Source organism: Cryptotermes secundus, unplaced genomic scaffold, assembly GCF_002891405.2.
Source record: "Cryptotermes secundus unplaced genomic scaffold, Csec_1.0 scaffold44, whole genome shotgun sequence".
NCBI lineage: Eukaryota > Metazoa > Arthropoda > Insecta > Blattodea > Kalotermitidae > Cryptotermes > Cryptotermes secundus.
In genome coordinates, this window is record NW_019740383.1 from 577,257 (window position 1) to 589,525 (window position 12,269).

The following is a 12,269-nucleotide window of genomic DNA, read 5'->3' on the forward strand; positions in this document are numbered from 1 at the left end:
AGCATATCAAAAACAATGCAACTAGTCAGTTACTTGCAATGTTTTAATTATTTTTAGTTTTCGTTCTTCTGCTCTGTAAAAATACAGACGAATGAACAGTTCCTTCAAGGGTTATCATAGAAATGTAATTGTTATATAGATTCGTAGCTGAAGAGACAGGTGCCCGGAGGAATGGAATTCTCGTTTGTATTTCTCTTCAACCATAAACAAAAACTCCGGTCAAACCATTTTTTTTTAAATATTGTATCGCAACTTCATGTAGTTTTGCGTTTCCAGTTTTATTTATTTCCATCAGCACAACTTCTGTGTCGATACAGTACAAGTTAATTATCAACTATATGTTTCGACCTTTCGGCAGTCATCAGGTATACATCCACCTACAACCAATGGACAGAAGGAAGGAGTGAGCAATGCAGCCAACAGTGGATGTGCATACTTGATGATGGCCGAAAGGCTGAAATATATAGTAGATAAATAACATATACTGTGTCTATACAGACAGAAATAAATACAATCAGATTTAAAAATTCTGGATGAAAGATCACATATAACCCCTCCTCTACATTTGTCTAAATTGTGTGATCAGCCTACTGGCCTGTCTGGTGTACTGGTTTTGGTAAATTTTATCATTAAATTTGTATCTCGGTATTACCTCCATTTTATTTGATAGCTAATGGCGCATTCCTTTAAGATTCTTACAGAGTTGTTATTTTTTAGTATCTAACCACATCATCACACTCAGTTTCACTGCTAAAATTGAAACAGTTTCATTAAAATCTTAGGAATCTATTAATAAAGCGGGTCTAATATGCTATTTCTTTTTTCGGAAAAAGAAATCGCTAGGTAAGCTACTGTACATATTTGTCTTGTTCCTCCTTTTAGCTCCTAAACTTTATCTTTTTGTATTATTTTCAAACGTAAAGCAGAGTTTACAACAGTGAATTCAGGTTTAGATCGTTTCTTCTTTCATTATAAAATCTCTTTAAAAGAAAAAACACCTCGGAGCGGATAAAATAGGTAAGTTTAATGGGTCAGAAGTTCGTGTCGATGTGACTTGCAAAGAAGTTCTTGGCTGCTATTGCAACTCCATAAAATTGGATTCGAGCATGTCACAAAGTGGCCACATAAATTCGGGTGATTCTATACTACATACATATGTTTTCTCACGGAGAAGGCTGCAATATGTCATATGACAGTGTGATTCGAAAGCATTAGTAAATTTTGTGAGGGGAACGTAGTAAATTTTATTTTCTTTATAACACCGATGTTAGTAGGGCCATGAATATCAATGGATATATAAATGTAAAGCAGGAATTATTGAATTGCAACGCAAATATATATATATATCAACAAAATATACCTAGAACAGAATTTAATTCCAAAATATGCACACACAAAATAAAAGCATCTAATCAATTTACAAGCTAATACAAATGACTGTTTTATTTCTTTGTCTTATCATCTTCCATGTCAAGTGTATCACTCGTCATCAGGGCATGATGCATCCACATGTTGCGGATGGAGGAGACGGCCTTCAGATATAGAGGGTAGCTGCGAATATATTGAATAAGCAGTCGCGGACAGCGGACAAAGCTGGCCCTCCATCGTAGGGGTTGGGCGTGAGGCTAACAACTCCTCACGGTGGGGGGAGAGGGAAAGCTTGTTATGAAGTGTCACTAAGGGCCTCGGACTTGTGCGGATTCTTTGGATAAATGACCTAAGCATAGAAAATGAACATGAGATTCGGTACTTGGAATGTTAGAAGTATGTATAGGGCAGGTTCACTAATAGCAGTTGCGNTGATACGATGTCGTACATATAATAAGAGGCTTCTGGTGTGATATGGTTGTTCTGAATGTTCATGCCCAGACAGAGGATAAAACTGATGATATGAAGGACAGCTTCTACGAGGAACNAAAATATACGTTAGATTTAGTGTGAGTACAGGAAGTCAGATGGGTCGGAGGTGGCGTCGAACCAGCTGGCGAAAATATATATTTTTTCTGTGAAAGGGGAATGAAAATCATGAATTAGGTACAGTGTTTTTTTGTGCCTAAGAGAATCATGTCAGCAGTTAAGAGGTTAGAGNACAGATAGGAAAGAGTGTTTACACGAAATAATAATGATAATGGGATTAGGCTGGTAAATTTGCCACGTCCAAAAATCTGATTTTCAAAAAACAATGTTCCCACATCGTAACATCCATAAATTTACTTGGACATCTGATGGAAATACAATCAAATTGGCCATATTTTGATAGATAGGAGACGGCATTCAAGTGTACTTGATGTCCGGCTATCCAAACAGCAGATTGTGATACTGACCACTGTCTGGCTGTGGCAAAATTTAGGGAGAGACTGGCGGTAAGTAAACGAACAAAGCACAATAGACCACTGTAGGTCGCGATGCAAGGGCTGAGAAGGCTCACTCCTTATACATTCATTCATTCAAGTAGACGAACAACGCGCAGAGTTCATATTGAGAGGTTCAATCTCAAGAAATTAGACTGGGTAGAGTGTAAAGAGCAGTATCGTGTTGAAATCTCAAATAGGTTCGCAGCTTTGGGAAACTTGGAATCTGAGTGGGATGTTAATAAAGCTTGTGAAACTATTAGAGAGACTATCAAAATATCAGCCAGAGAGAGTCTAGGTTATTATGAATTGAATAAGCATAAGCCATTGTCCGACGAAAGATTCTCAGAATTATTAGATCGAAGGAAACAAGCCAAACTGCAGTGCTTACAAGATCCAAACGAAATAAATGGGGATAATCTGAACAATATAAGATGCGAAGCCAGCAGGCATTTCGGGAATAAAAAGTGGGAATATCTGAAAGACAAAATTTATGAGCTTGCAGCGAACAGTAGGAACAAGAAAATTAATGACCTGTATAGAAGAATAAATTAATTTAAGAGGGGTTACCAACCTAAGATAAATTAGTGCAGGATGAGAATGGTGATTTGCTTGCAGATTCCCACAAAATTTTGTATAGTTGGAAGAAATGCTTGTTTCATTTATCGAATGTGCATAGGGTAGTGATTTTAGGCAGACAGCAATACATATGGACGAGCCGTAAGTACCTGAGCCTAGTCTTTTTGAGGTTGAAATTGCTATTACAAAGTTGAAAAAGTATCAATTGTTAAGTAGTGATCAAAATCCGGCATAACATATTCAAGCAGGAGGTGAAACATTAGGGCATGAGATCCATAAACTCGTTAATTCGATTTTGAGTAAGAGAAAATTGCCTGATCATTGGAATGCGTCTATTATTGCACCAGTTCAGAAGAACGGTGTTAAAACTGACTGTATTAATAAATCGTGGGATATCACTGTTATCAACTTTATGCAGAATTTTTTCCAATATCCTTCACTCAAGGTTAAGTCCATATACAGACTAAATTACTGGGGATCATCACTGTGACTAACAGATCAAATATTGATCAGAGTTTTTGCGTTCGTGCGATATTAAAAAAAAAACTGTAGTGCAGTGAGACAGTACATCAGCTTTTCATAGACTTCAAGAAAGACTGCGATTCACTCATGAGGGGAGTATTGGACAATATTCTCATCGAGTTTGAGGTACCCATGGAAGTAGTTAGCCTGATTAAAATATGTTTAAATGAAACCTGTAATAAAGTCCGTATAGGTAAATATTTGTCCGATAATTTTCCTATTCAAAATGGTCGAAAACAAGGAGGTGCTTTAAAGTCACTGCTTTTCAACTTTGCTTCAGAATGTGCCATTAAGAAGGTCCAGGGAAACCAGGTGGGACTGAAATTAAATGGGACATATTAGCTGCTGGTCTATGCTGATGTGAACGTACTGAGAGGTAGCAAAGATACCATAAAGGGAAACACAGAAGCTTTAAGCTTGGTCTAGAAGTAAACACAGAGAAAACTAAGTATATGTTGCTGTCTCGCCACCAGAATACAGTGCAAATTCACGACATAAAGATAGCTAACAAATCCATATAAAACATGGCACAGATAAAATATTTCGCAACGAGGAAAACAAATATTTTATTCAGGAGAAAATTAAGAGGAGATTGAATTCGGACAATGCTTGCTACCATTCAGTCCAGAATAAAGGTTCTGTCTTCTCATCTGCTGTCTAAAAACGTAAAAATTATAATATTCAGAATTAAACATTTTCCATTGTTTCTGTATGAGCGTGAAAGTTGGTCCCTGTCATTAAGGGAGGAACATAGACTGAGGGTGTTGAGCAGAATATTTGAGCCGAAGAGAGATGAAGTTACAGGATGATGGAGGAAACTGCATAATGAGGAGCTTCATAACTTGTACTCTTCGCCAACTATAATTGGAATGATGAAGTCAAGGAGGATGAGATGGGCAGGGCACGTAGCACGAATGCGGCGAAGATGAATGCATATAGGAATGTTGGTCAGAAAGCCAGGAGGAAAGACCAAGACGTAGGTGGGTGGATGAAATTAAAATGGATCTTAGGTAGGATGGGCTGTTATGGATTGGATCGATTTGGCTCAAGATAGGGACCAGTGGAGGGCTCTTGTGAACACAGTAATAAAACTTCGGTTTCCTTAAAATGCTGGGAATTTCTTGAGAAGCTGCACAACTGACAGCTTCTCAAGGAGGTCTCAGCTTCATGAAGTTAGTTATCATATTACATAAGAATTTTATCATGAAATTTTGTAAAAAATGGATCCATATGACCTTACAATCCTGTAATAATGTGATTTAATTATTTATACCCTGATGATGGTGCATGGACCGAAACATGTAGCGCAACACGACAAACGGAATTGATTAATGTGTCCTATTTATCTTAATCGAGTTTATTAAAATGGTAACCGGTCTGTTTCTTTGTTCTGCGGGCCGTCCTAATGCCATCGACATCAAAGAAGTAAATGCTGAACTTCTTTGGTTTCACTTAATACGAGGAAATTCAGTTAGCCTCTCAACGGTACTTTGGGCGGATCTTCGCTATGGTAAAAGAAGAAGACTTAATATATTCCGGCTCTTTATATCAGCCTTTGTGTATTCTGAATTTACTACTCTCATTTACATCTTGTCCCTTCATTTCTGGAACGGTGTATAACCCCCTCCATGATTCACGAATAACCTGATAGGGTTTGTTATGTATAGATGTAATCACTTTCATCCCTTTGCTTGGGGCTCTTGCAGACGCTCTCCTCTTTATCTGCTTCACATTGACTCTGTTGCTACTTTCGCCATCTGCTCTGATTATTCCTGACGAGAACTCCCCTTCACAATGAAAAATGGCATAATGACCAGATTTGAGATAGGGCTCATCTGTATCGGATGAAGCGAACTTGAGACAGAGAGGTATCTTACTTACTTATGGAGCTAGCGGCCTCCGTAGTCTAGAGGTAACGTTCCCACCTCATGACTCGTGGTACGCGGGTTCAAAAACCCGGCGGAGGTCGTGGAATTTTTAAGGGCGGAAAAATTCAGGGAACAAGTCCTCCGGGTGGGTCCCCTGTCGTAGATTTATGGCACGTAAAAGAACCTCATGTCTCTAGGAGACCTCTGAGCAAAATTAGGCCAAGTTTCCCGCCCAAGTAGTTTCCAATTCCTCCGGTAGATGGGGGAAGTATCAGGTACCACTGCCAGAGGAGGGGGGACCTCTCTGACAGAAAGGGACTAAAGTATTAGATACCACTGCCAAGTAGAGGGTAGAAACCTTGCTGGCAGAAAGGGACTAGGAACCCCTGCCAGAGGAAGGACGACCTCGCTGACAGAAAGGGACTAACTATTAGATACCACTGCCAGTAAGAGGTTGGAACCTCCCTGGCAGAAAGGGGCTGATAGTAAGCACCAGTACCGGTAGGGTATGGAGACAGTAGAAATTAAAGGGGGACGCACAATGGACCAGTAACCGGTCTAAGTGCATGGGGAAACCCACCCCCTCAATACGGAATACGGAATACTTATGGAGCTGAGCCCTTCTTGAGAAGCCAAATCTGCAGCCAACCAAGAATTTCCCAACATTTTATGGAACCTGAAGGTTAATCACTGTGTTCAAAAGAGGCATCCACTGGTCCGTATCCTGAGCCAGACCAATCCAATCCATCCCATCATATCTCTCTAAGATCCATTTTTATATTGTTCACCCATCTACGCCTTGGTCTTCCCAGTGGTCTCTTTCTTTTTGGCTTTCCCACCGATATCCTACATGCATTTCTCCTCTCCCCCATTCGTGCTACATCACCTGCCCACCTCATCCTCCTTGACTTGTTTATTCTAATTATACAGGAGAAGAGAACAAGTTCAGAGAGGTATCAGATTCCGGAAATCCTAAGTGAGGAAAAAATGTCGTCACTTTCTTGATTCAAAATGTTCTCTTCGTCTCGCACGCTATTTTTAGACTCATTTCGAGTAACTTTCTCCGTCTTCCCTTTATTTTGTGATGTAGAGGCCTCTGGGAGTTACCAGATTCCTGAGTTTGGAAAGAGGTTTATAGATCAATTTTTTGTGGTTTTTATGAATTCCTCTGCTGTGATGATCAGGGGTTGTACTCATCGGAGTTACATATATTTTTGTTGGAACTCCTGTCAGTCTCCAGGTGATCGAAGTACGGCTTCCCGCCATTGCGGACCGGTTTTGATCCCAGGCCAGATCATGTGGGATTTGTAATGGACAAAGTGACACTGGGACACTCGTAGCGCTTCGGATTCGCCTGCCAGTTCTCATTCTAGCAACTGCTTTACGTTAATTAATCGTCGTGTAGTCTCAGTACTCATAGTCATAAGAAGGTAAAGTTGTCCCTGTGCTTAAGTAATTAAGCCCTGCGCCATGAAGACGTTTGGGGGAGTGGTTGTATAGATCCACGTTTTCTTGACCTGGGCACTATCTGAATGAGAATGGTCAGCTTCACGCCTCGGCCTCTTTACCCCCGGAGAAAGGCTCCCCTGCACCCATTGTACAGGAGGCTGGGTGGGTCCAAGAGCCGGTCTACACGACATGGAGAAGAAAAAATTCTTGAACCTACCGGGACTCGAATTCCGACCCATCGGGCGTTCAGCCCGTAATCAGTCGCTATACCGCCTGCACTACCCAAGACTTGGAATTTGATAGAAGTCATACTTATTTCAAGCCGTTCACAACGGTCGCATGATCTTGAACTTAACACTGGAATCATCGAATCTCGCTTTGTGTTTTATTGTTTTGCAATGGGTCGATACCCCTTCCGGAAACATCATAGATTGTACAAAAGATTGCATTGTTAAAAGAATTACGAACTGAATCAAGCCAAAGAAAGGAATACACGAAATAGTTATATATTTTTGGGATGTAGTCCGGTGAGATTCAACCGACGTGTCGAAGGAAAATATTGCTTCCATCTTAAGTGTCGAAAAGTAAGCTAAGGAAGGAACTAGCTTGATGCAGACTGCGAATAGGCGCAATTCGTTTCCGAAAATCCAGGTATTATACAGAAAACTATAAGTGAGCTCGTTACTTGCCATTGGCTCGCTTTGGGAGCCAAGACAAGAGAAATATAGTTAGGATCAGCCCGTCAGAAAGGACTGTTTAGGCAGTACTGAACCTCTGAAGATCGAGACGACATGCTCCTAAAAACAGATATAAAGCAATTTATAGAGTTTCTGTCATCAGTTCCACTACCACACCAACTTCATTTTATCTGTGAACGTATTGAGAGATTCTTGTTCTTCTGGAATGTTATACACGTATTTGTCTGAAAAGTGGGTCTGTGTGTTTCCTCATAGGTTGAAGACTGGCTGGTCTGTAAAGACTCAGCAATTGCAGTCCTTTGGCGGACGCCAGGACTCAACACTGGACGAAACTGAACAAGCAATTATTAAGGATGTGATCAGGAGAGCCGAGATGCTGGAAGTGACGGAACAGGACCGAGTCGGGTAAGTCTCCATTTTGTTACTTACCTCTACAAGATGGCGGTCTCTTCTTGTTAAGATAGCCATAAAAATAATATCAATAGGTGCTTGAAGAAAAAATTAACTTTTCATTCTGGAATATAACGACTATTTAATTTTATTATCGCTTGTATCTTGGTAACGGGAAAGTAAATAATGTATTCCGGATTTGATAAAGCGATTTATTGGATAGATTTACCGCCGGGGAAAAAGCCCCCGGTACCCAATGAACAAGAGGTTGGGTGGACTCCACAGCCGGTCTGGACAATATTTAGAAGAGAAAATTAGTGCTCCCACCGGGACTCAAACTCCGACCCCTTGGTTGTCCAGCCTGTCACCAGTCGCTATATCGACTACGCCACCCCGGCTAATATAGAAGAACGAAATGGCTGTAAATTGTTGGTCCACGCTTCCTTTGTGGTTATATCACGATTACTTTGCAGTAAACAGAGTATCATTTATAATAGAAAACCCACTGTTTACATGCATCAACCCACAACACGTGGATGACTTTGTCTATGACAAGAAGCGTGACACCCTAGTGGGCCTGCGCATACCATCCTCCTGTCTCGCTATCATGCACTCGGCGTCAACTGGTGGCGCGTCTGTAATAATAATAAAGAAAGATTAGCTTTGACCCTTTGGACATATATAAGATATGGTGTCGTGTAATGCAAGAAATTACCAAAATTAATTGTGTCGAATTATCTTATTTATAGCTCCAAGAAACATGCCGGCGCCAGATACTGCCCGCACCCGTTTTTTAGTGGTTTGGATATTAGCCCGATCAAGAGTTCGAGCCCAATCATCGCTATTTTTTAAAAGAAGCAATAAATGATCTCTCATTGTAACGACAAATACTTTAAGATCAGAGTGGAGTCAATCTCAGAACATGGGCGTCAAATACATCTAAGGCCATTAACGACATCCAACAGAACATGCAGAGCTTCATATTGCTAATTATGAGCTAATTATCAGAGTAGTCGATTTTTAGGCATTATCAGCTGTTTCTAATTTTTATTTGAAACGACTGTCCGGAGACAATCTTCGTCCTCTGGTAAAAAGCCTACTGTATTGGGTTCCGAAACGCATTTTCAAATACAAATTACGACGATGGATAATGCCCCAAAAATTGCATTTGTATTACTATATTATCGTCACGGCCGCATAGATATTAAGATGCAATTATATTTTAAATTTCGGGAAAAAATACAAAAAAAAATGTTTATTTTATTTCGAGGATACCGGCTATTAGTAAGTCTGATATTAGGGCCGCACAATAGCTTATGCGGTTAGTCGCTGGCTTCCCACCGCGGCGGCCCGTGTTCGATCCCGGGTCTGGTCAAGTGGGATTTGTGGTGGACAAATTGGCGCTGGGGCAGGTTGTCTCCGAGTACTTCGGTTTCCCCTGCCGATCTTCATTCCACCAGTTGCTCCACAATCACCCTCACCTATCATCTGGGGCTGGTAAAGTAGGCCAGAATTGGCCACAGTACAAGGGACTTAAAAAAGTTTGATATCATGTTCGAGGGTGAATGCTAGACTCTGTACAGGGAATATTTTTAGTAGCCAGTTCACTGTTTTGCGCCTCATCGCTACCGGTGCATCGCCGGCCGCGAAGCGCATGCGATTTCTACCGATGAATCAGCATGCTTTACGGCCGATAACATTTTGAATGAAGGAAAATAATTAACTTGTAGGTCTCTACACAGTATTATGCTACACGGCGGGCAGTGCGGTTCATTTATAGGAGTTTGTTTATGATTTGTGAGCAGTAGGCAGTAGTTAACAGCGCCATGAGCTATTCGTTCCAAGATAACAGTTAGTCAGCAATGTGGCGCGAGGTGGCTCTCTGTAATTGAGAGCAACGCATATTTCTGTGTGACACCTACTTGGAATACGGATCTGCTGGAAAGTGTCGGCGAAAATTTCGTGACGAAAGAGTTCCCAGCTGACAAACAATTCATAATTTGGTGAATAAACTTAGAATAACGGGACGCTTCATAGAGGGGAAGTTAGATGACAGGAATCATTCTGGAACACTGACCTGGAAAATCACTGAAACGTCGAGCTCAAGAAACGAGTGCAGGAACGACAACACAATTGCTGAAGCCACCCAGTGAAAATTGGTGCCTGGTGTGCCGTAAATGCTAGGTGGATTGTTGTACGTCTGTTTTATAACGAAGCAATTAATTGCGAAAGATATGTACGTGTAGAGGGATAGCGTTTTCAGCACCATCTGTGATCTGTGAACAAAGGTAAGAACTTCTCTTCATTCCAAATGTCAACGGCATGCTGAGTCATCGGTAAAATTTGCGTGCGCTTCGCGGCCAGCGATGCGCCGGTCGCGGTGAAGCGCAGAGCCGTGAACGAGTCAAATTCATAAAATAACATTCTGTATATATATATATACAGAATGTTATTTTATGAATTATATATAAACAATGGACTTAGTGAGTACAAATGAGACTACGCATGGATTGAAAAAAAATAAATTTATGTGGTGGCATAAGAAATAAAGATAATGAAAGGAACGGTACCATCTTCTGGGTTTTTAACATAGAGTTCGGTAGAAGTCAGCCGAGGTTTCAAAGGAATATGTGGCTTCCATCTTCAGGGTCGAAGAGTAAGCCAAGCAGGGAACCAGCAACGAACAAGGGACGAGCTGTTTACAGTATAGAACATCATACTCTTCACAGTGTCCGCTTTGAGAGCCTCACATGCGACACGGGGGGAATGCTTTGGAAACTAATACAATTACAAATATATAGTACCAAGAAATATCGAAATATATGGAGAAACCCTGGTCGTCAGTTGTCGGAAAACAGATTACGCAAGTCATTCTTTATTTATAGATGTCGAAGGAGGAAGAGATCTTCGAAGGCTTTGCTTGAGCCGGAAGGGGAAGTTAATGTAGTTTTTATCTGAGGTAGAACGAGTTCGTATCTTGCAGAGAAGGGCATTGGTGAAATTAGATAATGCTTTAAATAATATACACGTGAGAGCAAACCTGTTCATTTCCGATTCACACTCACGCACTCATGGAGCTGAGCCCTTCTTGAGAAGCTGCCAATTGTGCAGCTTCTCTAGAATTTCCCAGCATTTTATGGATCCCGAAGGTTCATTACCGTGTTCACAAGAGCCCTCCTCTGGTCCCTATCCTGAGCGACATCGATCCAATCCATAACACACCATCCTACCTAAGATCCCTTTTAATCTCATCCACCCACCTACGTCTTAGTCTTCCTATTGCTCTCTTTCCTTCTGACTTTCCCACCAATATTTTATATACATCCATAGTCTCCCCCATTCATGCTACATACCCTGCCCATCTCATCCTCCTTGACTTGATCATTCTAATTATACTTGGAGAAGAGTACAATTTATGAAGCTCCTCATTATGCAGTTTTCTCCAATGTCCTGTCACTTCATCTCTCTTCGGTGCAAATATTACCCTCAACACCCTGTTCTCAGACACCCTCACTCTGTGTTCCTCCCTTAATGTCAGACACTAAGTTTCTTTTTCGATTGACTGATAATTTCTCCGGAAGCAGAGGGCATTACAGCCCTTCTTGTTTGCTGTGAGAATCTCACAACAGCGACTGCTACCAGTACTCTCTTTTGAGATGTGACGTCGTGCAGTCTGTTAGAAGCTTTCCGACATTTCGGAGACACGTACTGCCTCCATCTTCAGGGTCGAGGAATAAACCGTACAAGACAAAAAGACAGTAAGTTTCTACCCGACCACACGGCATCACTTCCAACACGTTAGTATTTTTCATAGTAACAGTCTTTAAAATCTCATATCTCAAATGTTTTTTCCAGCTCATGTTTTAATACAGTACATGTGCAGGTATTTGGTTGTGTCTAGTGACAGACAAACACGGAAGAGTCAGTGGTCTTGAGTTTTGTCAATGGAAATTTCATTATTTTCAACCCAAAATTCCGTAAATTTTCCTGATATTTTAACACACAAAATGAATTTTACTGTTTATATTAATTCCATCATTCATTTGCATGGGGAACCGGGACAGTTTTTAATTTAATTGTAGTTAAACTTTCAATAGGATCTCAGCCTTCATTTAATTTGCTCTAATTCCCTTTTACGTAGACTATGTAGGATCAGTCGCACTCTCTCTGTTGGACATCCTGTCGATAATCTTAGATATTACATAACAAGATCGTGACGTCTTCATCATTCGTTAAAAAGCAAAGTAGAGAAGATCTCTACCTTCTGAGATGTACTGCCGTTGATACTTATTTCATACTGGTTGTTTGCTTGGCTTAGTCTTCGACCCCGAATATGGAAACACCATGTTCTTCCGAAATTTCGCTTGATTTTCAACGGACTACACAGCTGCCGACGCGTAAGGCTGACAAAC

The 12,269-nt window shown here is 40.8% G+C and overlaps 1 protein-coding gene across 1 annotated transcript in view; it reads left to right on the forward strand.

Moving 5' to 3' along the window:
• Positions 1-12,269, forward strand: part of LOC111872293 (rabphilin-3A) — a 146,258-nt gene that overhangs the window by 89,361 nt on the left and 44,628 nt on the right. Inside the window, exon 3 of the mRNA XM_023866014.2 lies at positions 7,723-7,872. Coding sequence (XP_023721782.1) covers positions 7,723-7,872 — 150 coding nt within the window. The remainder of the gene's footprint in view (positions 1-7,722; positions 7,873-12,269) is intronic.